Below are 27661 nucleotides of genomic sequence, written 5' to 3'. Positions count from 1 at the left end.
AGCGGGAGGCCCGAGAACCTGCGGGGCGGGGGCATTCTGGAGTCCCTGGACGCGCAGAGTCCGTCCCCCCGTAAGCCCACCCTCCATTGGCCACTCCGCAAGCGCTATGTGGATACAGGGGGACTAGGCTGGGTCCTGGCCCTCAAAAGACTAAACACGCTGCCTAAGGCTGAGGAAGCCCCAAGTGCTGCTTTTCCCCTAACCACCATCTGAACGCCCTCTTTGCATTTACACCAAAAGAAGTCTGTTAAACCAAAAGTTCCTCTTGTTCTTTGACTCCTAGTCTGGATCTGGGTTGTGAGGAGAGAGAAGCCTGTCTGTTCCCAGTCTCCGCTGCTGCATTAGTCTTCATCCCTGGCTCTCTCTTCCTATCCATCTCCTGCATTTTTAATGCTGTGAGTGCTGCTAATGGCCTAATGGAGTAAAGCTTTCTTTTCCCATCACTCCAGCTGCAGCCCCAGCTACCTGCGCTGCCTGGGAGGAGAAAAGGAGAGGGACCCATTTGGGTGGGAGAAGGCAGTAGGTCCTCACAGAAGCCCCTCTGCAATTCCCTGGACCCCAAGGCTTGATAACATGCAGAGTTTGAGAGTCTTTGCTTTATGGTCTGGCACACGTGCCCTTCTGGCCAGCCAGTATTGCGGAAGTGCCAGGAGGTGGGCATCAATTTGATTCCGGGCTTATCTCCTTCCCCACTGTCCTCTTGTGCATCTTCCACCGCAGATGGAATCAGTGGCAACAATCACAAACCAGCTTTTTGTCTCCTTTGCTGTCCTGCCCAGGAGCTTCCCCTCAGACCCAGCCACTAGCTTCCTTCTCTCCCCATTTTACTCACTCAGCAAAGTTTCCACAACTCCTCCACTACAGCAGCTCCACGGTCTGGTGTCTAAAGGCAGGCGTGTGCGTATTCCAGTGGTCTCGGCAGAGCTGTGCGATATTCAGGCAGCAGCTGCGCTCACCAACTAGGTGTGGTCCAGAGACCAATCACAGTCTCCCCGTGGTCCCTGAGCAATCAGGGAGCTGCGCACAGCCCATCCCAGGCCAGGCGGGGCACTGGCAACCCTGCCTGCCCTCCGCCCATTTCACTGCCACAGCCCACAGGGCTCTAAGGATGCCTGCAAAGCTCCTGACTCAGAAGGGCTGAGCGAGCGGTACTCCAGGGGATTTTTCATGCCCCTTCTTGTCTTGCTTTTCTTAACACTGCGGGTGGGATATAGTGCGAATCCTTTTCTAACAACATTGAGAGGAACCCCGTCCTACTCTGAGTCTCAGAGGAGAAGAACCAATATACAACTTTCACTTACAACTTTCCAACTAAAGCAAAAGCTGTTGTCTTAAAAAACATGTGTGAGCATGCGTGTATGTGAGAAACAGGAGCTTAGAGAACCCAGAGCTCCTGGATGCTCGATTCTAATGTACAGAGTTTAGTAATCGAGAGGTGCACTATACAGTCACCTTCCCAATGAGCCTACTTCTAATTTCAACTCCAGGTGTGATGTAAAGACAGCCAGTAGGGATGTCAGCAAATAACGAACAGACCCTTTCCCAGATGGAACAATGAAGGAAAAGCACAAACTTTGTGCTGCTTCTGATTATTTTGCTTTTTATTGTAGTTTGTGATTAGAGACTGTTTTTTGACCTTTAAACTAGAAGGGAGTGTGGACATCAACCCTTTTATCAACATCATCATCCAGAAGCAAATGGCTCCTTAATTTAATCAGGGTCTGTTATTATCAAATCACTGCCCCGGCCGCAGCCTGGCTGAAAACAGGAGCAGAACATTATCAAGCTGCTCAGGAAGCCAGCAAGTAGTAATTGCTCCCCCAGAGAATTGGTCATCTGAAGGGCTTCTGTGTCCTGCCTAGTGACAGGAAAGTATGGCTAATGTTTATTTATACCCTCACCCCACACCACAACAACAGATGAAAAAGAGGCGATGAGAGCAGGCTCAGCTCTGTCCCCTTGCACTCTCCTGTCCTTCAAATGGATGTCTCAGAGCAGTTAAGTATTCCAGCCTCTGTAGACTCTGGTCACCACGGAGTAACAGAAACTAAGAAACATTATGTGGCTTGGAACTCATACCCATTCATTTAGAAATAAGAGCAACTGGGGGCGCCTGGGTGGCTTAGTCGGTTAAGCGTCCGACTTTCGCTTAGGTCATGATCTCGCGGTTCATGGGTTCGAGCCCCGCGTCGGGCTCTGTGCTGACTGCCAGCTCAGAGCCTGGAGCCTGTTTCAGTCTGTGACTCCCTCTCTCTCTGACCCTCCCCTGCTCACGCTCTCTCTCTCCTAGAAATAAATAAAAATATTAAAAAAAAAAAGAAGAGCAACTGTAAAAGTTGACATATTGCCTTTTTCTTAGATCACTGGCTGACAAAAAGGCATCCTCTATTTTCTATAGGAGGTCCTTAAACTCTATTAGTATAATACATCTGGCTTGAGAGTATAATTCAGTCTCCCCATGAGTTAGTCTATGCGATGCCGCATTTCTATGCCTTGCCATCTTGACCGCAGCCTCTCTTCCTGTCTGCTTTAGACATTCAATTCATTTGATATTTTTAAAAAAAGTATTTCTTCTTGAATTTCTGCTGAATACAAACACTTCTTTGTGGCAAAAGGCCAATCTTTAAAAAAAATATTTTTTTAAATATTTTGAGAGAGAGTACACAAGAGGGAGAAGGGAGGGACGGTGAGAGAGAGATAAAATCCCAAGCAGGCTCCGCACTGCTAGCGCAAAACCTGATGCAGGTCTCAAATTCACGAACTGTGAGATCATGACCTGAGCCGAAATCCAGAGTCAGATGCTTAACCGACTGAGCTACCCGGGCACCCCAGGCCAATCTTTAAGGTACAACTGAGAACAAGAGATATTAACTATAATACATTTCTAGTGAGGGCAGAACTACAGCGGCCAACCCTTCCCAGTTCTCTTTAAAAATTAAATGTGCAATTTTTAATATTCCTTTTAACCATTACAGACACACCCCATTTAAAAATTTTTTAATGTTTATTTATTTTTGAGAGAGAGAGCACAAGGAGTGGACCGGCAGAGGGGGTGAGGGGGGACACAGAATCCAAAGCAGGCTCCTGGCTCTGAGCTGTCAGCACAGAGCCTGACACCAGACTCTGACTCATGAACCATGAGACCTGAACCGAACTTGGACGCTTAACTGTGTCACCCGGGTGCCCCAGACACAGCTCGTTTTGATGTGCTTTGGAGACAGTGTGGGCTTTTTTTTTTTTTTTAAACAATTGAAGGTTTGTGGGGGCCCTGCATGGAGCAAGTCGCCAACGCCATTTTTCCAATAGCATTTGCTCACTTTATGTCTCCATATCATTGATGCTCGGCCTTCTGGCTAAGATCAAGTGTGTCTCTGTGTCACATTTTGGTAATTCTCACGATAGCTCAAACTTTTCCGTTATTATTATAATTGTTAGGGAGATCTGTGATCATCACTCACTGAAAGCTCAGATGATGGCTAGCATTTTTCAGCAATATTTTTAAATTAAGAAATATGTATGTTTTTAGACACAATGCTATTGCACAATTAAGAGACTACAGTACAGTATAAACGTAACTTTTATATGCACTGCGACAACAAAAGATTCACCCCCAGTCTCAGCATGCCTACATTCCCTTGCTCTAAAGTTAAACTACAATTCAAATGCTTCTCTGTTGGCTAAAATTCGAAAGTGTGCATAAGATACGGAACAGTGCCTATGTATACTTCTTATCTGTGCAGACTTCTTTTTTATGGAGTTGCTGGTGTAGCAGAACTGTCTACCTAACTAGACAAAAGTCCAGACATGATGTAAACAATCCGCCCTCTCCAGGAATAAATGTACCATTCACATACCCTTTCTCAGTAAGGGCAGACTCCTTTGAGACAAAGGCTGCTTCAAGTATTAAGTGAACTTACACAAAGGTGAGTAATATATAATTATCCACCACTTTCTATTTGCATACAGATGAAGCAATTGATGTTTTTAAGTCTTCCGCTAAATGCATTTTGGGAGCTGACCTAACTAGGCTCTGAGCAAGCAAGTATAGAGTCACGAGTGAATGTAGACACATGAGACACAACTGAGTATCTGTTCATAGGACAAAAACCCAGCCAAGGAGACCTGACCAGACTTGAATTGAATCCCGTGAGCCCAAAACATTGAGGGGCAAGGTGGATTTCATTCTCTAAGGCGGCTGAAGCTGATTACAGCTGGGGCTGGAAGGTATAAAGTAATCTCCCTGGGATAACAAGTATTTGAAAAAGGATTTTCTAAAACAGGAATAGTTTTTTTTAAAAAGACCATTTTCCAAATACTGAAGGTCAAGGCCAAACTGAATGCATGAGAAGGAAGTCTCTTAAATAATGACCTTTCCTACACCTCATTCTTTTTTTTTTTTTTTAATGTTTTATTTATTTCTGAGAGAGGGAGAGAGAGAGAGATAGCATGAGCAGGGGAGGGTCAGAGAGAGAGGGAGACACAGAATCTGAAACAGGCTCCAGGCTCTGAGCTGTCAGCACAGAGCTCGACGCGGGGCTCGAATCTACGAACTGTGAGATCATGACCTGAGCCTAAGTCGGATGCTCAACCAACTGAACCACCCAGGCGCCCCTCTATACCTCACTCTTAAAGAGACTTTTTTATTACAGAATTTCTCTTTCACTGGTGACATGCAATGAGCTAACAGAATTTCATTAATGAAACAAAGTGAGAAAAAAAAACATGTACGCTTATTAATTAATAACAGAAACCACACCTTGCCCAAGAAGGGATGCCGACCGTGTTCTCCCAGAGCAGAAGGGAGACTTGTGCTAGGGCTATGATGCCATCAATTTGGTCCCCTCCTTGGATTTAACTCTTCCAGATGTTGGGATGGAGCAGGGGGGAGGCAGGGAACACACACCCAGTTCCAGCCTCTCCACCAACATCCCACTCCTCTGCCCCACAGCTACTAACCGTCTCCTGCAGGAGCAGCGGGTCCCCAAGACCATCGACAAGCTGCACCACACGAGGCCGAGGTCACCGGACCAGGGACTGAAACGGAGCTGTGCTTTGCCAGAGGCTGAGTGTGGGGCGGCCACACAGAAGTACGCGGTGCAGTTACCGTGGAGATGGCGCTGGCAAAGGCTGAAGACTCACCACTGCTCCAAGTGGGACGGGACGAGCTGGAGGCTGGGGCGCAGGATGGCCAGGGAAGAAAACTGAGCCCCCGCGGAGGCATCTACCACTGAAACGTCTTGGAGTGAGTAACCCGTGCACTAAGCAAGTGTCCTGGAAAAGCGTCTGAGAAAATTCTCAGGAAGCTGCTCCCCAACCCTCACGCCCCTCAATATAAAAGGCCCTTGATAAGTACGGGAGCCACAGGAATTTAGGTGGTCAGACAGACAGATAAACTTTGATTTGGAGAAAGAAGTCCCTCCACACCTCTTGCTTCATCGAAGCGNTCAGGAAGCTGCTCCCCAACCCTCACGCCCCTCAATATAAAAGGCCCTTGATAAGTACGGGAGCCACAGGAATTTAGGTGGTCAGACAGACGACAGATAAACTTTGATTTGGAGAAAGAAGTCCCTCCACACCCCTTGCTTCATCGAAGCAGAGGAACTGAAAGCAGAAAGTGGAAGGAACAACACTTGCCTTAATGGTCAGATAAGACAGAGGACGGTGACACCGAATGTAACGTGTCACTTGTGGAGAAAGAAATCTCAACTCCATGAGAAGCCTGGCTCTTGCCCCAACACCCAGCCACTGGCCCGGGCGTGATGTGCCTCCGGGAAAGATGGTACTATTTGTCAGGGGTGAAACCTTCTAGTTTTTATTTTTACTTCCTCAGTCCCTGCCTTCTTATTTCAAGAAGTGGCCCCCGTGTGCAGCTGCGGATTACCCACCCCACTGTCCTCCACGTTTCCAGAGGTCTCTGAGGACGGTCCTGAGCTTCGGATGTTAACAGCTGGTGTTACTTTTACCCAGGTAGATTCTCTTCTGGTCTTCTCTCTTCCAGAAATGAGAAGCAGAAAGGAGAAAACCGTGTAATTTAAAAGCTGACCCCCGAAGTAAATTCTGTATCCCTCTGTTCTTCCTCACTGAGGTTTCCCTCCCTTATGGCGGCCTTTCTCAAGGAGCTTATTTTGCGGTTCACTCAAGTCGACTCTGATCACCCTAGAAAGGTTTTTCCATTAGAGACTCGATCCAGCTGGCCCCATTCATTAGCTTCGTGGTGGCAATGACATATTCTGTACCTCCATCTTCCAACTGGGAGAGAAATCGCAGGGCGGCAATTTCAGCAAAGGTTACACCCCCGAGGAAGAATATCAGAGTGACTCGGTTTTCTCCCGGTTGACCTAAAATGGAAACATGTCAGAATTAAGAATTACTTATTATGGGTGTTTCTCTTCCCACGTCTTAAAAAAGGGCATCATTTGTAAGGCGGGGAAAAAAAAGGTAACTGTAACTGCGTCTTGGTGCAGACAGTTCAGCTGACAGTCAGGAGCACGATTTGGATCCCAGCATTTTCTCTGACTACGGAGAAGGTAGTAGTCTTACCAGAGGGTAAGAGCTGTCGCTCCTGCAGCTGGGCGGCTTCTGGCGCCCACACTGTCCATCAGCAACTAAGAAAAGAGGGGTACTGGATTCTGAGTCCTGGGCACTTTATGGCCGCGCTTTATTCAGCAACTGCATCCTCCATGAAAACCACGCCAGCGGTACGCAGTCGCAGATACTGGCCACACACTTACGTTTCTTTTGCAGTCCCGTGGGCAGCGGCTGCCGTTCTTCAAAGTGGGGCCCCGGGAGTATGCGGAGAACTTCCTCGATACTTCGCCAGCCCGGCCGGGACAGCAGCTGGGCCAGCCGCACGCTGAGAGGGGCATAGCCACTGTACACGTAGGATATGTCTGTGGGGTTCTGTTAAATAATTAAAGGGAAAGAGCTTTTAGATACAGAGACACAGAGCCAGTGAACAGTGGCCTTGTGGGGAACCCCAGATTACGTGATGTGCCTGTAAAGGCAGAAACACAAACTCCGGTCATGTCCTGCTCCAATCGACCCCAGCTGGGCTCCGATTCCAAGCTGCCAGAAGTTCACTTCTGACTCAGATCTTGAAAAAGTCACTCAAACCATCTCTAGGCACTGGCCATGAAATATTTATTTGGTTTGGCAATAAACTTCTCGGAGGATAACCCGGCACTCTCTGGCTGAGTAACAACGAGCATTACCCTTGAACCTGGCCGTTCCACTTTTAGGTATTTACTCTACATTGGAGCTTGTACCAGAACAGACCAAAGCACACACGGATAAACTGCAACCCTGTGGGTGCTAGCAAACGACTGGAAACAACCTGAAGTTCTAGCAAGAGAAATCTGTTAAGTCGTAAATTAAGGTTTATCCACAAAATCGCTATGCAACAATTCAAAAAAGAAAATTTACAGAAAAGAATGAGGTAGATCGCAGAAGGATCTTCAAGATACAGGGCTAAGTGGTGATTGGAATGGAGAGAGGCAGATCGGAACAGTGAGAGAGGGGGTCCTGGGTGGCTCAGTCGGTTGAGCGTCCACCCTCAGCTCAGGTCACAATCTTATGGTTCATGGGTTCAAGCCCCGCACTGGGTTTGCTGCTGTCAGCACAGAGCGTGCTTCATCCCCCACTCATTTTCTCTCTCTCTCTCTCAAAAATAAACATTAAAAAAAAAAAAAAGAACACTGAGAGAGTGGGAGTAATATAGTGTTTACACTTTACAACACAGAAATTAAAAGTATCTATATTTTCACCGGGGAAAGATAATCAATCCCATTTTGTCATTGGAAGAGGAGACTTTTTAACTACTAGCTTTTGTTGCAGGACGCGGTCTGATAAAATGCCTATGAAAGTCCAAAANTGGGTTTGCTGCTGTCAGCACAGAGCGTGCTTCATCCCCCACTCATTTTCTCTCTCTCTCTCTCAAAAATAAACATTAAAAAAAAAAAAAAGAACACTGAGAGAGTGGGAGTAATATAGTGTTTACACTTTACAACATAGAAATTAAAAGTATATTTTCACCGGGGAAAGATAATCAATCCCATTTTGTCATTGGAAGAGGAGACTTTTTAACTACTAGCTTTTGTTGCAGGACGCGGTCTGATAAAATGCCTATGAAAGTCCAAAAAAAAAAAATAAGAAAAAGAAATTTAGAAAGACTGGCATCAATAATAAATGCAAAGCAAAGTGCACCTGCTTTGAGGGTCAGTGGTAGAAAATACTCATCACTTATGTTAAAATGTCAGTAGATACACAGAATCTTCCTGGAAGGGTAGGTAAAAACCGGTTCCTTCTGAGGGAAAACCTGGGTTAGGTGTGGAGGGAACCTCCTCCATACCTTCTTTGGGGTTGGCCGATGGGAGGCACGGCATGGAACCTGGCAAGTGGCGTCAGGGTTTTACTGCCCTGGCTTCCTCTCTGCAACACTGCGGGAGGCTGGCTGTGTCTCTCAACCACAGACTCTCATCCCTCACCTTGTCCGACGGCCTCTCCACACAGCTCTTTTCTCCAGGTTCTGGAACGGGTTTCTGCAACAGCTCCCTCTCCTTGCCCTCAGGCCCAGGAGGGTAAGGACACTCCACTGCACACCTTTCACTGGCTCCCACCCTGCCCACATCCCAGGAAACTTGTTTTTTTTTTTTTTTTTTTAATGTTTTATTTATTTCTGAGAGAGAGAGAGACAGACAGCATGAGCAGGGAAGGGTCAGAGAGAGAGGGAGACACAGAATCTGAAACAGGCTCCAGGCTGTGAGCTGCCAGCGCAAAGCCCTACATGGGGCTCGAACCCACGAACCGTGAGATCATGATCTGAGCCGAAGTCGGACGCTTAACCGACTGAGCCACCCAGGCGCCCCCCAGGAAACTTGTCAAACGACCCCCTGTGAGAGCACCCTCTCTGTTCCCTGCTGGGACTCTGGGAGATGTAACACATCAACGCATGATTTTCAAACACATCAGAAAATTATTTTCTAGAAAACGCAAGGTGGATGTATAAATCAAGTGCCTTATGTGGTCACAACGAACCATTAACCAGTAGGTAAACGGAGTTGAAGTGGAGGGGCGTGTTGTACCTGTTCGTTTACATCATCCATCCAGAGGCGTAACGTTTTCCGGATCGTTGGGTAATTGTTTCTGCCCCCCGACTGTGGTTTCAGCAGGCCAGCCTTCTCTAGGTTATGTAAGGTCAGTATGTGCTCATAGCCGTACGTCTGCAAGAGAAGTCGTTTGGCACTGATGTCAGATCAGGAAAAGGGTTTCTGCCACTTTCTAAAAAGAGCGCTTCCCACAGATCAATTCAGTTCGTACTGGAGGGCACGTTACCGAAGTCCATGTAACGATTCTACGGGCGCAGGGGCGGAGCGGAGGATGACACCTGCTTCTCACTAAAACGAATCCAGCTCACTGTTTCAAAGAGGAATTTACGGTTTTTACTTTATTAATGTTTATTTATTTTGAGAGAGAGCACAAGCGGGAGAGGAGCAGAGAGACAGAGACACAGAATCCGAGCAGGCTCCAGGCTCAGAGCTGTCAGCACAGAGCCCGACGCGTGTCCCTGAAGGTTTTACTTTAAAGTCAGAATCTATAGACCCAGCTTAAGTGAGCATCAAATAAATGAATGTGTCATGTACTCCACAATACATATCTTCCCATTTACAAATAAATTATGTAGTTATATGGGATATAATTAGACATTAAAAAACAAAAATGAGGCACATCTACACACCCCAATAAGAAAGATCTGGATAGGGGCGCCTGGGTGGCTAGGTCGGTTAAGNGACTGCCAGCTCAGAGCCTGGAGCCTGTTTCAGTCTGTGACTCCCTCTCTCTCTGACCCTCCCCTGCTCACACTGTCTCTCTCTCTCTCTCCTAGAAATAAACATTAAAAAAATTAAAAAAAAAAAAAGAAAGATCTGGATATATTCTTAAGGACAAAAAATATCATGATAGAATACTGTGTACAGTAGGATTTTACTTCGTTTTAAAAAAGATACAGCAAATAGTAATAGTAATGGCCAACACTTACATAATACTTTCGGGGTGGGGGTGTGGGCAGTATTCTGTTCTAAGAGCTTTGCATACATTAACTCAGTGATCTTTCTCATAAGCCAATGAGGTAGGTAGTATTGTTGTCTCCACTGTATAGAGGAGACAATAACCATTTTATAAATAACTGGCCCAAGGTCACACCGCTACTGAGTAGCAGAGCTGAGACATGGATCCAGCCAGTCTTGCCCCAAACTCTGTGTATGTAAATATTCTTTGTACATAAACGGGAAGAGGAGTGTGCAAGCACACAAACCAAACTGTTGCCACTGGTCCTGACTGGGGAGGGAGGCGGTGTGAGTGCGGTGCGGGAAGGATCCCATTTTGCTCCAGATACTTCATCTGATTTGACTCTCATGATAAGAATCCATGTATTACCTGTATAATTTTTTAAAACACAAAATAATAAAAAAAAAACCTGAATGAGCATTTAGTTTTGACAATCATGTACTTAACCGTGGATGGTAATACCAAATAAACACTCCCTGAGACATTTTCAAACAGATGGGAGAATTAAAAAAATTTTTTTAATGTTTATTTATTTTTAAGAGACAGAGAGAGACAGAGCATGAGTGAGGGAGAAGCAGAGAGAAAGGGAGACACAGAATCTGAAGCGGGCTCCAGGCTCTGAGCTGCCAGCACAGAGCCCGACGCGGGGCTCAACGAACTCACAAACACTGAGACCATGACCTGAGCTGAAGTTGCATGATTAACTGACTGAGCCACCCAGGCACCCCCCAGATGGGAGGACTTTTTAAAATAAAGTTGGTTTTTCCCTAATTATGAAGAAAACAGGCTTAATATAAGTAAGTCTGCTAAGGAATTATCAGAAAATTTGCAGAAAGGTCCCTTCTTGAATCAAATGCAATCTGGTTAAGAGCATGGGTACCTGACCCCAGTTCTCTGGGTGTTGGCACTGACTCTGCCACTGACTAGCTGGGTGACCTTGGGCAAGCTATGTAACTACTCTGTGTCTCAGTGTTTTCACCCCAAAAATGGGGATGATAGCAGTATCTAACTCCCAGGGCTGTAGTGAAGGTCAAACAAATGAATACAATAAAGCTCTTTTTTTAATTAAAAAATGTTAATATTTGTTTATTTTAGAGAGAGTGAGAGAGAGAGAGAGCGCGCAAGCATGAGCAGGGGAGGGGCAGAGAGAGAAGGAGACAGAGAATCTGAAGCAAGCCTCAGTTCTCTGAGCTGTCGGCACAGAGCCTGAGATGGGCTCGAACTCATGAACCGCAAGATCATGACCTGAGCTGAAGTCAGACACTCAACCAACTGAGCCACCCAGCCGCCCCAATAAAGCTCTTTCACTAGAGCCTGGCACACAGTAAATGCTCAATAAACATCAGCTGTCATTAATGCAAACACAGTAAATAGTGATCAATACCAAGGACAACCCCTCTAGGTGTTACAAAATTTAAAAGATAGTGGAAACAATATACCAAAATAGGAGCTTTAATTAAGAAGGTTTTTGGTTTGAGGGCATCTGGGTGGCTCAGTCGGTTAAGCGTCCATCTTTGGTTCAGGTTATGATATTGTGGCTCGCGGGTTTGAGCCCTATGTTGGTCTCTGTGCTGTCATGACAGCTCAGAGCCTGGAGCTTATGTCAGATCCTGTCTCCATCTCTCTCTGTCCTCTGCCACTCATACTCTCTCTCTCAAAAATAAATGAACATTAAAAGAAACTTTTTTTAATTAAAAAAAATTTGTTAATGTTTTTTATTTATTTTTGAGAGTCAGAGAGAGACAGTGCGAGCAGGGGAGGGTCAGAGAGAGAGGGAGACACAGAATCTGAAACAGGCTCCAGGCTCTGAGCTGTCAGCACAGAGCCCAATGTGGGGCTCGAACTCATGAATGTGAGATCATGACCTGAGCTGAAGTCAGATGCTTAACCGACTGAGCCACCCAGGCGTCCCTAAAAAAATTTTTTTAAAGGTTTTTGGTTTTTGTTTTAGTAGGCTTCCCACCCAGCACAGAGCCCAACACAGGGCCCAAACTCATAACCCTGAGATCAAGACCTGAACTGAGATCAAGAGTCGGGACGCTTAACCGACTGAGCCACCCAAGTGCCNGGGAGAGGGAGGGAGGCAAACCATGAGAGACTCTTGAATGCCGAGAACAAACTGAGGGCTGATAGGGGTGGGGGGGAGGGGAAGGGAGGTGATAGGCACGGAGGAGGGCACTTGCGGGGATGAGCACTGGGTGTTATATGGAAACCAACTTGACAATAAACTATTAAAAATAAATACATAAATTTCTAAAAAGCTGTTTTCTCCCTTGGTAAATTCGTAACTTAAAACATACTGACCTGGAGAATTTCTCTTTTGTAATAATCCAAAACTTTCTGTTTCAATCCACTGTTGCATACAGACTGGAGGCAAACTAGTCTTAACACCTTGATCAGCGGGTGCTTTTGGGCAATACAATCTTCAATGTAACTGTTGACCTGAAAACAAATATATGCGTCTGCAAACCACCATCTGGTTTGGGGACCTAAAGAACTTGATATTTACTATTATTTTTCAAAGCGGAGGATGCACTTCGGCGACACAAACGCCCAGCTGTGCACCACTTCCCGAGAGGCTGCAGGGAGTCTGGGCGTGTGTGATGGTTGATCTCAACTATTACAGTGATTTATGGACCACAAAATAACAGGAACTTTTTTAGAAAAGAAGAATTTCCATAAGCTGAATAATTTTAAACATATGAACAGAAGTGGATATTTAAAGGAATTATATGACCCAATTCCCCCAGAAAGCACATCTCTTAACTTCTCTACCACAGGCCTGAAAGACTGCTGATCTCAGGGGCAGGGTCTTCACCACTCTGTGTACTACAGAAAACACCTTGCACTACTTGATGAAACCTAGATGTTCACATTTTGCACTTGCTCTTAAAAACACCTAGGCCAGGCATGGGAGTCAAAGCAACTACTTTCCTAGCTATAATCTTACGTTTGATAAACCATCAATTATTTGTTAGTTCATTGTTCACATACCTTATCAGTGTCTATTCCAGACATAAACTCCTGCTCCACTGTTAGTTTATCAAAGAAGTCTTCAGAGGCTAAAATGCAATTAGCAAATTTGCAGCTTAGAAATTAAGTAAATGGTGATTTATTTGAGCACTGTACCTTTCTGCACAGATGATGATTAAGAAACAAGACGTGCAAAAAAAGCAAGGAAACGAAAGGTTCAAATTGTCATCGGAGGGGCGCCTGGGGGACTCAGCCGGTAAGCATCTGACTTCAGCTCAGGTCATGATCTCACAGCTCATGAGTTCGAGCCCTGCATTGGCCTCTGTGCTGACAGCTAAGAGCCTGGGGATTCTATGTCTCCCTCTCTCTCTGCCCCTCCCCTGATCATGCTCTGTGTCTCTCTCTCTCAAAAGTGAATAAATATAAAAAAAAAATTTTTTTAAATCGAACAAATGTCATCTGAAAACAATCTTCTAAAAACATGGAAAATCCTACAACTCTATCTTCCCAAATTACATCAAGATGTAGCTGATCGCTGTACCCCTTGGCAATCCTCAGGACTCAACACAGATCTCAAGAACTATACCCTAGTAACAGGGAAAGCTAATCCCCCAGCACTTCACTACCATCAGTTCTAACTGATTTCTATTAACATGAAAACAAAAGACTGATTTTTCTAACACCATGTTTTACTTCAGACTCAAAGTCTACTTCATAATACCAGCACCCATGTTTTAGGAATAAACTTGTCTTTGGTTTAATATACCTCTTCTGAGCTCCTTCAAAATACTCAGCATGTGATCTACCAATTCTGCAGGAGGTTTTCAAGGGAAAAACCAAAACAGAAGTAGAAACATCACATTGCTCCAATTCAATAACCCTTAGCAAGAGGGAAAACACCAGACTGAAAAAACAGAGCCTCACTGTGGCGGCAAACTCACATAAGAGTTTTTTTTCTTTCATCACTCTTCCAAGTACTTTGCCTTAGGATTATAATATTTTAATAGCGGGAAGAAATGAGTTCACTGCAAAAGGAACGTTCTTACTATGAACATCAAGTGCATACACTTAAGGAACACTGCAAATAACGTGTGAAAACAGAGCTGCCTTTCCCCAGGAGGTGTCATAGTGACAATGACCCCGGGGTGCACAAACTGGCCCCAGATGAAAACCGTCCCTCGCGAGGACACTCACTGGTAACGTCTTTGATTAACTCTGCAATCGACGTGTGGTTTGCAAGCGAGCCTCTCGCTGCCTGCATGTGGGGCAGCTGGGACACGAACTGCTTGATCTCCCCGACCGTCTTTGCGTTGTGCCTTTCCTGAAATGGATGAAACAGCAGCCTGTCAGCAGGGGAGACGCTTTATTTTTAAAGCGCTCTGTGCTGCGTGTGGCTCAGAGGATGTTTCACTTATTATCCGTGTGAAAGAAAGAACGGAAGACAAATAAAGCAGGCCAAACCCAGCTCCCGCCTTATGAGGGAAACAGGAAAGAGGAGTTTGTGGTGCCTGATGACTGTGTCAGGAGTTCAGAGAGCAAATGTGTGAGGGTTTCTCCCCCTCTGCCCGGACTCAGATCGTGAGTGGTATTTGCAGACTCTGGAGTATCAATGGAGTATTTGTGGGGGACAGTATTAGGTTACCCACAAACGCTTCCGAGTAAAACACAGAAACACTACATCAGGACGGGAACGTAAACAGCAAAAAGTATCCTCTATAATAGTAATTAAAAAAAATCATTCTTACTGCTGGATCTCAATCTTGAATATTGTACATGGAAATGTGAACCTTGCTTAGTGATGGGATTTTTCTTTTGGCAAAACTTAATCATTTAAACCAAAAGGAACTTCAAAAATATGAAAATCAGGGGTGCCTGGGTGGCTGAGTCAGTTAAGCGTCTGACTTTGGCTCAAATCATGACCTTGTGGTTTGTTAGAGCCCCGCATCGGGCTCTGTGCTGACAGCTCAGAGCCTGGAGCCTGCTTCCGATTCTGTGTCTCCCTCTCTCTCTGACCCTCCCCTGCTCACACTCTGTCTCTCTCTCTCTCTCAAAAATAAATAAAACATTAAAAAATTATATGAAAATCAATTAATAAATATAACCCCTAAGAAAGATGAAATCTAATACATACTCGCTGGAAAATTAGTTTTCAGAAATTCTCCCAGCTTATGTTTCCAAAGTCTAAATATTCAGAGTTTATCATCTTCCTGAATTTCCATGTTTCCAAATTGAGCTCCCCCAAGAATAACCCAGTGGCTGGGCGAGAGGAGGCAGGAAGGAGAAAATGAACCTGCCTCTCTCATTATCACTTCCTACATCTGCGGGGCTCCCCCGTCACCCGCATCCTGGCTTAAACTTCATCCTGAGCTGCGAGGTCAATTATAGGGGATCCTTTATTTATGGCCCAGCTGGCCCCATCTGGTGTGAGGTAGGAAATCATGAAAAATAAGAGGGCATGGGGCGCCTGGGTGGTTCAGTCGGTTAAGCGTCCAACTTCGGCTCAGGTCATGATCTCACAGTTCGTGAGTTTGAGCCCCACGTCGGGCTGTGTGCTGACTGCTCGGAGCCTGGAGCCTGCTTCAGATTCTGTGTCTCCCTCTCTCTCTGCCCCTCCCCTGGTCACACTGTCTCTCTCTCTCTCTCTTTCAGAAATAAATAAAACATTAAAAAGACATTTTTTTTTTAAAAAAGAAGAGGGTAAAGCAAATACTTACGACACAAGTTTGTGAATAACACACAAGGCTCCTGCCACCTTGCCAAAGAGGAGTGAACTCAGAACCTTCTGTCATGGGTCTGGGAGCGAGTTCTAAAAGAAGCCCTTGCCCCCCCAGCCCCCCCAGCTCCCCCCTCCCGGGACCGAATGCAAGCACAGCTCCTCAGGAGAGAAATGTACGCCCACTGGGACTCCGCCCCTCCTCGCGGGCTGGGCAGTCTAGCCTGTGACCTTGAGGCTGCAGCATGACAGCCCAGCCGCCTCACCTCAAACGCTGCGGAGATCACCTTTGCTTTCTTGCTAAGCACGGAGCCCACCGCGTTGAAGTTTTTGTCTCGGATCTCAGCATACAGTTCCTCTGCAGAATTCAGCTGAAGCTTCTTTGCTTCCGTGGGAAGGTCCTTCCCTCCATCGCCCTGTTTCTTAGGTGCAAATTTCTCCGGAGGTAACTTCACATAACCTGAGCCACAACGGAAGGAGATGGGTGCCTGGGTGCATTTACTGGCAGAACCGACCGAGTGCCCAGACACAAAACGGAATTTTCCAACTCAGGAGAGAAGGAAGCCCTTGGCTTTAGGGGAAAATGGCATATAGCACAGAGGTTTTGGTTTTTCCCACGATCAAGGTACGCTGTGATCACAAATAAATCAATCAGGGTTATTACTAAATGTTTCTAAAATTTTAAATGCTGATAAAAACAAGTGGGCCAAAGCCAAACCTAGAGGTTCGTGGCCTCTGACCTAATCCCACAACCGCGAGCCGGCCTCGCCAGTCTTCCATCTGGTACCCCCACCTCGACTTTCCGCCCTTCCCTGGAAGCACCCCACGGCAATCTCTCCTGTGGCGTCCCTGCATTTACGACGCAGTCTGCCCTGCGCTGCGCCCTCTCTACACCCACCTCTCCCCACACCCAGGGCAAAGGCCACCTCTCTGACAAGCCTGCCAGCCGGGAGGGTCTACATTCTCCGAAGTGCAGGGCCATCGAGCCCGTGGCCGCAGCTCACGGACAGGGTAGGCACAGTCCTGCACACGAAGCACCCGGCCAGCCCTTGTGACACTGACGACAGCCGTTTTTGCTTGGACTTTGTCTGAAAGGTGAAAGCCCGTATTCTTATCTTCTCAAATATCCTCTGATTTACACGCACAGAAAGCATCTCAAAAAAATAAAACAAAACAAAAAACAAAACCCTTCTGGATGATGTCTTTATCCATTGACCTATTGGTAAACACAGATGTCGCTTTACTTACTATTCTGAATGCCATAAATTTCATCAATGAGTCCTTCATACGTAAGCTGAGTGGCAAGAGGCGTCAGTAAATCCACGTTTCGATCAAGCAACAAGAGATTATCAAAAACAGGAAATATTGAATTTTGGCTTCCTGTAAACTCTCTCTTCATCCTGATCATCATATTGGCCACTTGCTGGAAATAAAACATTGGATCAGGTAGGACTTTCCTGGGAATTAGCTGATTTAAAAATTCAGTTAGAGACACAGAAAAGCGCCTGCTCGAACACATACCTGTGCCCAACACCGGCCACTACTCGGTGAGGATGAACTCAGATACAGTCTGTTCTCGTTATTCATGATACTTCTGTGCGGTCACCGTGACCACTGACTTAGCGAATACGGAGCCGCTGCTCCAGGGGCAAATACGGGGCTAGTTTCCTGTGAGCCTCTGGTCACAACATTTTTATCAACTAGTCAATGTGTAACTTTTTTTTTAAAATAATTTTTTAAATTTATTTTTTGAGAGAGACAGAATAAGCGGGGGAGGGGCAGAGAGAGAGAGGGACACAGAATCTGAAGCAGGCTCTAGACTCTGAGCCGTCAGCACAGAGCCTGATGCGGGGCTCGAATTCATGAACCGTGAGATCATGACCTGGGCCAAAGTCGGACACTTAACCGACTGAGCCACCCAGGCGCCCCTGTGTAACTTTGTTTTATGTGTGTTATTTACTATATATAGGTGATTCACCAACAACGAACTCATTACCAACAGCACGAGAACTCATGCCTGAAGGAAGCGTAGCCAACATAGGTATTTTCTCCGTATGGCACACCAGAACCTTCCTGAGCTTGGGAACACTGACAGTGCTGTTGGGACTACCCCCGGGGCCACGATCAACAGTGAAATCACCGGCAAAAAGCACAAAAGTGTGAAAAACAAGGCATTAAGTAGCGCATGGCACTATATGGTGGCAAAAAGGACACTTGTTTAGGCGAAACAAGAAGGCAAAGCATCACTTTACTGGATGTCAGCTGGGAGCAGGCACGTTGGACAACTCGAAGGTTTTGCTACCCTGGACGTGTCCACAAGGGATATCAATCCGGGGGATACGGGCACCTTTCGGCAACGAGGTGAATTCCCAAACAGGACTGTTACTCGTTTGTAAATAGCTTCCTATCGCTCCCGTTTTGGGGAGCAGGGCACCCCTACCTTCACCCCAGAAACACAGGCCATTTCTTACCCTGGCACACTCGCCTTTCCCAAAGATCTGGGGGATTGTCCCGTACAGAGCCTGCAGGGTCATCAGCCCCTTGGCCGCATGGTAGAGGCTTGTCTGGTCGCTCTCCAGGTAGCACTCCTGCGGAGAGAAACGGTGTCGCTGGCGGGCCGCAGTCATCAGGCGCCTGCCGGGCCCCTGCCTCTGTCCGGCACTGGGATGTTCCACATACTTCCCACTTTGCCGGGAAAGCTGGGGACGCAGGACCGTTCTGTCACGTTGCTCTCCGCCAGTCCAGAACACAAGGCCAACAGCTGTGCTATGGAGATGCAGCTGTGGAAGCAACTGGCAGAGCCTTCTGGAAGAAGAGTGTTCACCAAGCACACCAGGTCGTATTTTATGAGCTCTTAAGTAAACTGATTAGCAAAGACTTATGAGGGGAATGGGTTCTCTTGTTGCGGCGGGTGTAGACTTTGGTAGGACATTCTGGGAAGGCCCCATGCGGACACCCACGAAGGCACATATTCTTTGACCCCCGGAGCCCTAGAGGACCACACGACAGAACACTTAGCGGTTCTGACAAACCCGAGGCTCTCATACATGCTGCCAACAAAGTTCTAACATGTTGAGAAGTGAAAAGGGATGGCTGAACCATCTTTAGATTATGATCTCGTTTTTCAAAAACACATTTTATGATATAAAATATACAAGGTCTATTTTGTAAAGGCCAATAAAATACACACAAGACCAGCTGGGAGGTAGGAGGGGAAATGCTCAGATCTGATCCGGGGCGGGGGAGCACGGTTCTAGACTCAGGCAGCCCTGATCGGGGCCCCAGCCAGGCCACTTCCCAGCTGCTTCCTGGGTTGGGTGAGATAACCTCTGTGTGCCTCAACTTACCCATTGGTAGAAAGTAGAAGGGAGCATAGGTCACACAGCATAAGGAATAAGAAGAAAATGCATGTAAAACATTTAACCCCACCACTTAAAATATACAATAAGTGCTTGATAAATGTTAACTTTTATTATTTGGAATTATTTGGATTTTTCCCCCACAAATATCATCCATTCATACGTCAAAATGATACACAGCACGAGACACCTGCCCTCCACCCACCCACCCAATGTGTCTCTAGCCTCCAAAGCCAGGAGGGAAAGGACAGCAGAAGAACTAGGAAGACAGAGCAGAGGGCTGTCCTGCAAAGATGCTAGTGAGTGTGCGGTCACTCCCTGAAGCAGAGAGATGGATGACGGCTCGTCCAGGGCTGGGGTATTTTAACAGTGCAGTGAATGGGCCAAGATCAAGAGTGTCTGGAGACACTTTCTGGCAAAATTACTTAGAACTCCTGATCAGAGCAGAAGTGAGATCAAAATTCAAGGAAAAAAAATTAAGGAGTATCTCCCAAATAGCATTCATATTTTTAGCTTAAAAAGTTGTATTACTATAGATGTTCTTTCATGAGTGTATCTTTTTTTTAATGTTCATTTATTTTGAGAGAGAGAGAGCGCGCGCGTGCACAAGCACCAGCAGGGGAGAGGCAGAAGAGGGAGGGAGAGAGAATCCTAAGCAGGCTCCACGCTGTTAGCATGGAGCTGGATGTGAGGCTCAATCCCACAAACCATGAGATCACAGCCTGAGCTGAAATCAAGAGTTGGACGCTTAACCCACTGAGCCACCCACATGCCCCTACAAGTCTATCTTTAAAAAAAAGATTTGAAATTAACAACAGGGCACCTGGATCGCTCAGCCGGTTAAACGTCCAACTCTTGACTTCAAGTCAGGTCCTGATCTCAGAGTCGTGAGACTGAGCTCCACACAGGGCTGCGAGCTGGGCACGGAGCCTGCCTAAGATTCTCTCTCCATTTCTCTGTCCATCTCCTGCAGCGTGCACAGGCACGCTCTCTCTCAAAAAGAAGTAAATACATAAAAATAAAATTTAATGACAGATATTATCTTGAATTATTTGCTCTAAAATTACTGGTGGTGGGGTGATTATTTGTGTTAAATATCCTAACTCTATTGTGAGTTTGTGGAATTTCAAGCCAGGCGGTCATCTAGTGAGGGACAAATACGCATATAAATAAAAATACATAAATAAAACAATTACATAAAATTACATTTGCAAGAAACCTTTCGGAACTGGAGAACAAGGCACACGCATTCACTAGAAACATACACTGAAAATAATCAGTGGAGAAAACCAATTCTGGAACAACTGGCTGCCCATTTGAAACAAATTAAATAAGCCCCTACCTCACACCACACACTCCATACTACAAACACACAATTCATGTTAGATTAGACCTAAATACAAAGAGCAAAACGTCAAGACTTTCCAAGGAAAATATATGATTTTCTTCAGGTTGGAAAAGGATTTATTAACACTCAAAAGCACAAGCTAATGGGGCGCCTGGGTGGCTCAGTCGGTTAAGCATCCGACTTCAGCTCAGGTCATGATCTCACTGCTCTTAAGTTCAAGCCCTACATCAGGGTCTGTGCTGATAGCTCAGAGCCTGGAACCTGCTTTAGATTCTGTGTGTGTGTGTGTGTGCGTGTGTGTGTGTGTGTTTCTCTCTCTCTCTGCCCCTCCCCCACTTGCACTCTGTCTCTCAAAAACAAAAAATTTTTAAAAAAAGCACAAGCTAAAAGAATAAAATGATACATTTAACTACTTTAATTTGGAAGACTCACATCTCTCACTTTCAAAGCTTACTACAAAGCCACAGTAACTGAGACAGTATGGTCCTAGCATAAGGGCAGACACATAGATTAATGGCAAAGACCCGTGACACCAGAAATAAATCCCTTACACTTACGGACAACTGATTTTCGACAAGGGTACCAGGACAATTCAATGAGGAAAATACCATCACCTGCTAGCAAATGGTGCTGAATCAAATGCATAGCCACATGCAAATGAAGTTGGATCCCTACCTCACATCAGAAAAAAAATGAACTCTACATAGGCCAAGGACCTAAACATAAGACTAAAACCATAACATTCTTTGAAGAAAACATAGGGGTAAATTCGTTACCCCGGCTGAGGCAATGATTTCTTATATGGGACATCAAAAGCATAAGCAACAAGACAAAATCTGATAAACTGAACTTCAAAATTAAAAACTTTTGTGTTGGAGGGGCACCTGGTGGCTCAGTTGGATAAGCATCTGACTCTTGATCTCAGCTCAGGTCTTGATCTCAGGGTTGTGAGTTCAAGCCCCATAATGGGCTTCGCCCTGCTTAAAAAATTTTTTTGTGGTGGAAAAAAAAATTGTGTGTGTGTTTTGAAGGACACCACTTCTACGAAGTGAAAAAACACCCTCACAGAACGGGGGAAGAGATTTGCAATTCATGTATCCGATAAAGAACTTATATCCAGAACATACTAAGAACTCTTACAACTCTTCTAATAAAAAGATAAAGTATCCCAATTTTAAAAATGTATCAGGGAGCGGAACAGACATTTCTCTACAGGAAGACATACCAATAGCCAATAAGCACGTGAAAAGGTGATCGGCATCATTGGTCACTATGGAAACGCAAATCAAAACCACAACGAGATAATGCTTCACACTCCCCAGGATGGCAAACTTCAAAAGGAAAGACAATAGTGTTGGTGAGGATGTAAGCCTGGAACCCTCATCTACCTCTAGCGGGAGCAGAAAATGGTGCCGTCCCTGTGAAGAGTCTGACAGCTTCCCAAACGTTAAACATAGAGTTTTATCGTATGACCCAGCAATTCTATTTCTAGGTATATCTAATGAAAACACACGTTCATACAAAACCTTGTACGAACGTTCACAGCACCGTGATGGCTGACAAGTGAAATATCACGATCTAGATGAATGATAAACAAAACACGGGGCATCACTACAAAGAAATACTGTTCGGCAATCAAGTGACACCAGGTTCAACGTGGATGAGCTTGGAGAACATGATGCTAAGAAAGAGGCCCGACACAAAGGACCACGTGTATATGATTTCACTGACAAGAAATCTCCGGAACTGGCAAATCCACACAAGTGGCACTAGACTAGGGACTGCTGGTGGCCGGGGGAGAGACAGTGACTGCTAATGGGCAGCAGCTTTCTTTCTGGGGTGATAAAAATGTTCCAAAATTAGATAGTGGTGATGGATGCACAACTCTGTGAATATACTGAAAACCACTGACCTGCACATTTTATTTCATTTTTGAGAGAGAAAGTGAGCACAGGAGCAGGAAAGAGGGGCTGAGAGAGAGGGAGAGAGAGAGAATCCTAAGCAGGCTCTGCACTGTCAGCACGGAGCCCAACTCGTGGCTCAATCTCACCAACCGTGAGATCATGATCTGAGCCGAAACCAAGAGTTGGACACTCAACAGACTGAGTCCCCCAGGCGCCCCTGAACTGCATCTTTAGAAGGGCAGACTTTATGCTATGCGAATTATGTCTCAATAAAGCTGTTATTTTAAAAAATGAAGCACTTCAGGGGCACCTGAGTGGCTCAACTGGTTAAGCATCCGACTCTTGATTTTGGCTCAGGTCACGATCTCACAATTCATGGGATCGAGCCCCGCGTTGGGCTCTGCACTGACAGCTTGGAGTCTGCTTGGGATTCTCTCTTCCTCTCTCTCTCTCTGCCCCTCCCCTGTACATGCATGTGTGTGCTCTCTCTCTCAAAATAAATAAACTAAAAAAAAATTAAAAATTAAAAAATAATAAAGTCTGAAATTCAACATCAAACTTACTTTGAATGCACCCTCCGATTCCATGGATAAGAGATCCCCATCAAATGGAATGAGGTCTAGGCTGTACTCCTCTCTATGAATAAAGGAACCCAAGACGCCCAGATCCTTCAACCTCTGCTCACACAATAAACTTCGCCGTGGCACAAACAAAATGTGGAAATCTCTTGCTGGGCCACGTTTGTCTTCGCTGCAAAAGAAGTGACATTTTTCAGCTTACAAGCGCCTTCAAGATGTAGGCTGTTTCGTCTATTTTATTCCTAGAGCCTGGCCTGTTGCTCGGCACACAGCAGGTGCTAAATAAATGGGCATCGGATAAACACACTCAAATGGCTGTGTCATAGTTCTCCCTTGCTCTCGCTCTCTTTTTTTTTTTTTCCCTGACAGGAAAGAGGCATTGATCACAGCCAGTGTTTCGTAATGCATTTTCCAGCTTTCTCTTAAACCATTTATGGGGCATTAAGCTCTCAGGTTTATTGAAGCAGGATGTCCGTGTCTTATTGAAAACAGATGGTTCTTTAACCAAACCAATGCAGTGACACAGTCTTACAGAAAAATGAAAGATCACTCTTGACTTCCACCTCTAGTCTCCTTGACAGTGGGCCTCTCACAATAGCCCATACGCTTTTAAGATTTTAAGGGCCGCATCAATCAACTGTACCACAGAGTGCAGATGGGGCTAAGAACTTCCTCTATAGATTGAAGGCTGTATTAAATTTTAATCAGCTCATACTTATTTTGCTTATGAAATTCAAACACACTATGTACAGTGTATTGAAAGATAACTTAACCATTAGAGATATAACCATTAGAGACCATTGATAAGTCGTCCAAATTTTTAGCTGTCCTGAAAGTGGGGTTATATGATGACCCCCTTCTCCAACTGTCTGAACGATTTCATGAGCTTCTCATTTCCTCCCTTAGACTCTTTCACGCCTGCCCAGTTTTCTAGAAGACCCCCTTCCAATGCATTAGCAAGACAAGAAGGTTGCAATGAGGAGCTCAGGACATTAAAACCCTGAGAAGGACCAACCCCTTTTGGTCCAAACATAAGCTCTGAGAGATACCTGAGCACATTTTCAGCAATTATATCCATCAATTCTAGCCTGGGTCTGACAAAAAAAATAATGTTCTTGACATCAGCTGCTGGCAAACGACTTCCTTTAAGTGTGAACATTTTTTCCACTTCATGTTCCTAGGAAAACACATACACGAAAGGTTAACAAAAACCCTGAACCTTACCTATCACATCCAGATTCAGTCATCATAACCACTCCCAGCCAAAAGTGCATTAATACTTTGTTAGCCAAATTTAGCTTCCCCAAGGCCAGATGTATAAAGGACAGTTTCAAGATTAAGTCACTGCCATTGCATCTGAATTCAAATGACTCACACAATGAACTGTCAATGATACCAGGTGATGGTCACATAATACAACGCTAGTAACTTCTCTAGAATTAGGATCAGTATGAAATCGCTGGCCAATGGACCACTGTATGAAAAATGTTAGACATGCATTAGTATTCGTGTCTACAAAGACCCAAGAGCTTTGCAAGCCAATCACTCAGGAGAAAATGTAAAATCCTATTATTACTAAAGTACAGAATTATTAATCCCCTAACAAAACACAAATAGCTCATTTACCTTCAGTAGTGAATACTGTGCAATCAGGCCAAATGGTCCCGTGAGGTACTCATCCCAAACTATTGCCTGTAGGAGGGGAGAAACTTTCTCGTTACAGTTAATATCAGGAATTTCAACATCGACAGAAAACAACAGTCAAAGTAGTAGGAATATTTGCTTCAAACTCTGAATTAACAAAAATTTAATTGGCTCTAATCATATTCGGATCTTACAAATCTAAAGAAGAACAGGATCTGGACAAGGATGTTACTGTTGTCACGGGTCACCGTCCTCAACGGGAAGAGGGAATTGTAGTTGTTGTGTATTTGTGTCATGGTATCAACTAGTAGACTGAACCAGACAGAACCTGCCAATGGCAACAGTTCAGTCTAGTAGTAAAAACAATTTTTAATGTTTCATTTTCGAGACAGAGAGAGACAGAGCATAAGTAGGGAAGGGCTAGAGAGAGAGGGAGACACAATCCGAAGCAGGCTCCAGGCTCTGAGCTGTCGGCTTAGAGCCCGATGCAGGGCTCGACCTCACAAACTCTGAGATCATGACCTGAGCTGAAATAGGACGCTTAACCAACTGAGCCACCCAGGCGCCCCTCAATCTAGTGTTTTATATGGTAATGTCACATAATCCAATTATATAAAATTAAAACCTTGGATATAGGTATTATGAATCTTATTTTCACAGAAGAGGAAAGTTTTAAAAGGTTTGGGAAGTTTAAATAACATGTCCAGGACCACATAGGGACTCTGGGCCTTACATATAGTGTAAGAGGACTAGGACCCCAATCTAGAACTCAGCTGACAACGCATGGGTCATTGCCCTGGGTCCCCTTGAATATTTTTACTGCTAATCTCCAATGTCATTTCTTCTTCTTCCCTTATTTATTTATTTACTTATTTACTTTCTATTTATTTAATGTGTATTCATTTTGAGGGAGAGAGAGACAGAGCATGAGCAGGGGAGGGGCAGAGAGAGAGAGGGAGACACAGAATCCAAAGCAGGCTCCAGGCTCTGAGCTGTCAGCACAGAGCCCGACGTGGAGCTTGAACCCACAAACCGTGAGATCATGACCTGAGTTGAAGTGGGATGCTTAACTGACTGAGCCACCCAGGCACCCCTCTTCTTCCCTCTTTTAACTGAAATTTTTACTGAGATAAGTGTCGGTTAACATTTATTTGTAAGAAATAATACAGAGAGAGCCCTTGTATGCTCTGCTCAGTTTCCCCCAATGGTACCATTTTGCAAAACCACAGCACAATATTACATCCACAGTATTGCCATTGATGCAATCCATGATCTTATTCAGATTTCAGTCTCATTTCTTGGGCCTAAATGGGCACCTAGGGCTTAGCCTGCTTTTTTCTCTCAATGGCCGCTAGCTCCCACTCCATCTCTTGAAGTTCTTTTCTTTCTAAGACCAGTTCCTGAGATTCCTCAGTTTTCCTTTTCTTTTCGGAGTTGTACTGCCAGTTACCTAGGGGGACAGATAAACCCTAAGGGGAGAGGAGAAAGATGACGCCGCTTAGACGAAATCCTATTTAGACGAAATCCTATTAAGTCCCTAATCTACAATTTCTCACTCAATTGTGTGTTGGGTGGTGGTAAACATCTAACAGGAGAAACAGTCCTTAGAAAAGTCACGTAAAAACCTCAAACTACAACTTCTATCATAATACGTGTGAGCAGCAGGTTCTAAGATGTTGGTTCTAAGAGGTTAGTGCTTCAGAAGCTTTTAAAGGTACGATAAGCATCGACACGCACGATCGCTGTAACGCATGGACACTGGCCCAGCGACATCCTTGGGCCGCGCCCGCCCCGTTCGTCCTGTTCCCAGGGGGCACCAGACCTGCCCCTCTGGGCATGAGGGGCACCTGACATAGCTAAGGCTCACGAGGGCCTGGGATGCCACAGTGGCTCACTCTGTTGCAACAAAGCAATCGCGACGCCACGCCGACTCCGGGCGTGCGCCCCAGGCCCGACCAGCAGACCCTCTCCCCGCCTCATGGGTCCCGCTCGCTCCCTTCCTCGGAAGCCCCAGGGGCCCCCGTACCCCAGGAGCTCAGGCAATCGGGCACCGGATTGGGCCAGGCGGCACCAGAGGCCGGAAAGCAGTGTCGCCGCCTCCCATCGCTCACCTTGCTTCCCGCGCACTTGTCCAGGAACTCTCGCAGCTCGCGACGCACCGCCTCGCGCAGCACGTTCAGGTTCACTCGGCCGTAGGACAGGTGCGCCGCCATCTTGCTTCCCCTTAGGCGTCGCCCACGAACGCAGTCACGTGGAGGCGCGTTCACGTGACCAGGGCGGCAGACCACACGCTAAACCCGGAAACTGAGGTGGGCCGGCGTCTACTGTCTTTTCTGGCCCCAGCGCCTGCTGCTTCCTTCTGCTGCCTGGGCCCCGAAGCTCCCCGAGACCCCCAGCTCCAACCAGACCCAGCTTCAGTTTAGGAGTCGATGGACGCTGAGAATTGGGAGACGGGGACTGGATCCTACTTGTTCCCATTTAAAAATCGCGACTTTCTTCTTCCCGCTATAATGGAAATCTTAAATTATAGCGGTCAGAAAGTCCTTCGCTTTGCTTTTAGTTTCTAGGCGAAATTTTACCCAAAAAAGACAACGGCTGAGAGAAACTTGAGTGATTTGTCTGATTTTCTGTTCCCAGTAGGTTCACTGCACTCTATTTCACAGAATAATATCCCGTGTGGAATCCAGTTTCCATTCCATCAGTAGAATTCGTATGTTAGGTTGTTGAGTTGTGAAAATCAAGAGGGTGGAATTTACGTCGTGTTTCATTTTAAAAACTTGGTAGGGTGCCAGGAATTTAATTGCTTAATAACTATTGTTTTAGAATGATTCATGCGTTTCAGTACTTGGAGGGCGGAAATTGGCTGTTTGGGATGTGAAAGAGGCTTGATACCGTTTGCTCTTCGGGTGGTTGGCTCTCTTCAATCCTTTACATACACTTTGTTATGAAGAAAGGACTCACTAAACAATGATCATGAGTCTGAGTAAACAAAGAGCAGAATTTGGGGATGATGCCGAACAATGAATCATACATATATACACACTGGCACTCTCAATTCCATGATTTCATCAAAACCATTT

General features: G+C 45.6%; 1 protein-coding gene across 3 annotated transcripts; it reads right to left on the bottom strand.

The window, feature by feature from the left end:
* Positions 1 to 5796: 5796 nt before the first annotated feature.
* On the bottom strand, positions 5797 to 26804 carry VPS33A (VPS33A core subunit of CORVET and HOPS complexes). 3 transcript variants are annotated; one of them, XM_077747977.1, is made up of 14 exons: positions 26693 to 26804; positions 24564 to 24629; positions 23987 to 24114; positions 22923 to 23109; positions 18220 to 18336; positions 16997 to 17171; positions 16015 to 16208; positions 14230 to 14356; positions 13057 to 13124; positions 12367 to 12504; positions 9081 to 9218; positions 6732 to 6900; positions 6237 to 6338; positions 5797 to 5991 (listed from the first exon to the last, which is right to left on the bottom strand). In XM_077747977.1, exons 1-14 carry the CDS (start codon positions 26792 to 26794, stop codon positions 5960 to 5962), a joined length of 1743 nt encoding a protein of 580 aa, XP_077604103.1. In that variant the 5' UTR covers positions 26795 to 26804; the 3' UTR covers positions 5797 to 5959. The 3 variants fall into 3 exon arrangements, with proteins under 3 accessions (XP_077604103.1, XP_077604102.1, XP_077604104.1); XM_077747976.1 differs by having other exon boundaries at positions 5797 to 6338; XM_077747978.1 differs by lacking the exons at positions 22923 to 23109; positions 23987 to 24114; positions 24564 to 24629 and having other exon boundaries at positions 5797 to 6338.
* Between the last annotated feature and the right edge of the window lie 857 nt (positions 26805 to 27661).

The sequence above is a fragment of the Crocuta crocuta genome, unplaced genomic scaffold (assembly GCF_008692635.1).
Source record: "Crocuta crocuta isolate KB4526 unplaced genomic scaffold, BGI_CrCroc_1.0 scaffold29, whole genome shotgun sequence".
NCBI classification, from domain to species: Eukaryota; Metazoa; Chordata; class Mammalia; order Carnivora; family Hyaenidae; genus Crocuta; species Crocuta crocuta.
This window is presented reverse-complemented; position numbering and strand designations above follow the sequence as displayed.

Excerpts from the sequence above, each read along its gene's own strand:
- VPS33A (XM_077747976.1), bottom strand. The coding sequence starts at position 26,794 with ATGGCGGCGCACCTGTCCTACGGCCGAGTGAACCTGAACGTGCTGCGC. Across the intron at positions 24,115-24,563 it reads CACAGTATTCACTACTGAAG|GAACATGAAGTGGAAAAAAT; the intron begins GTAAATGAGCTA and ends GTGTTTTCCTAG. Across the intron at positions 14,357-16,014 it reads TGATCTCCGCAGCGTTTGAG|GAAAGGCACAACGCAAAGAC; the intron begins GTGAGGCGGCTG and ends CATCCATTTCAG.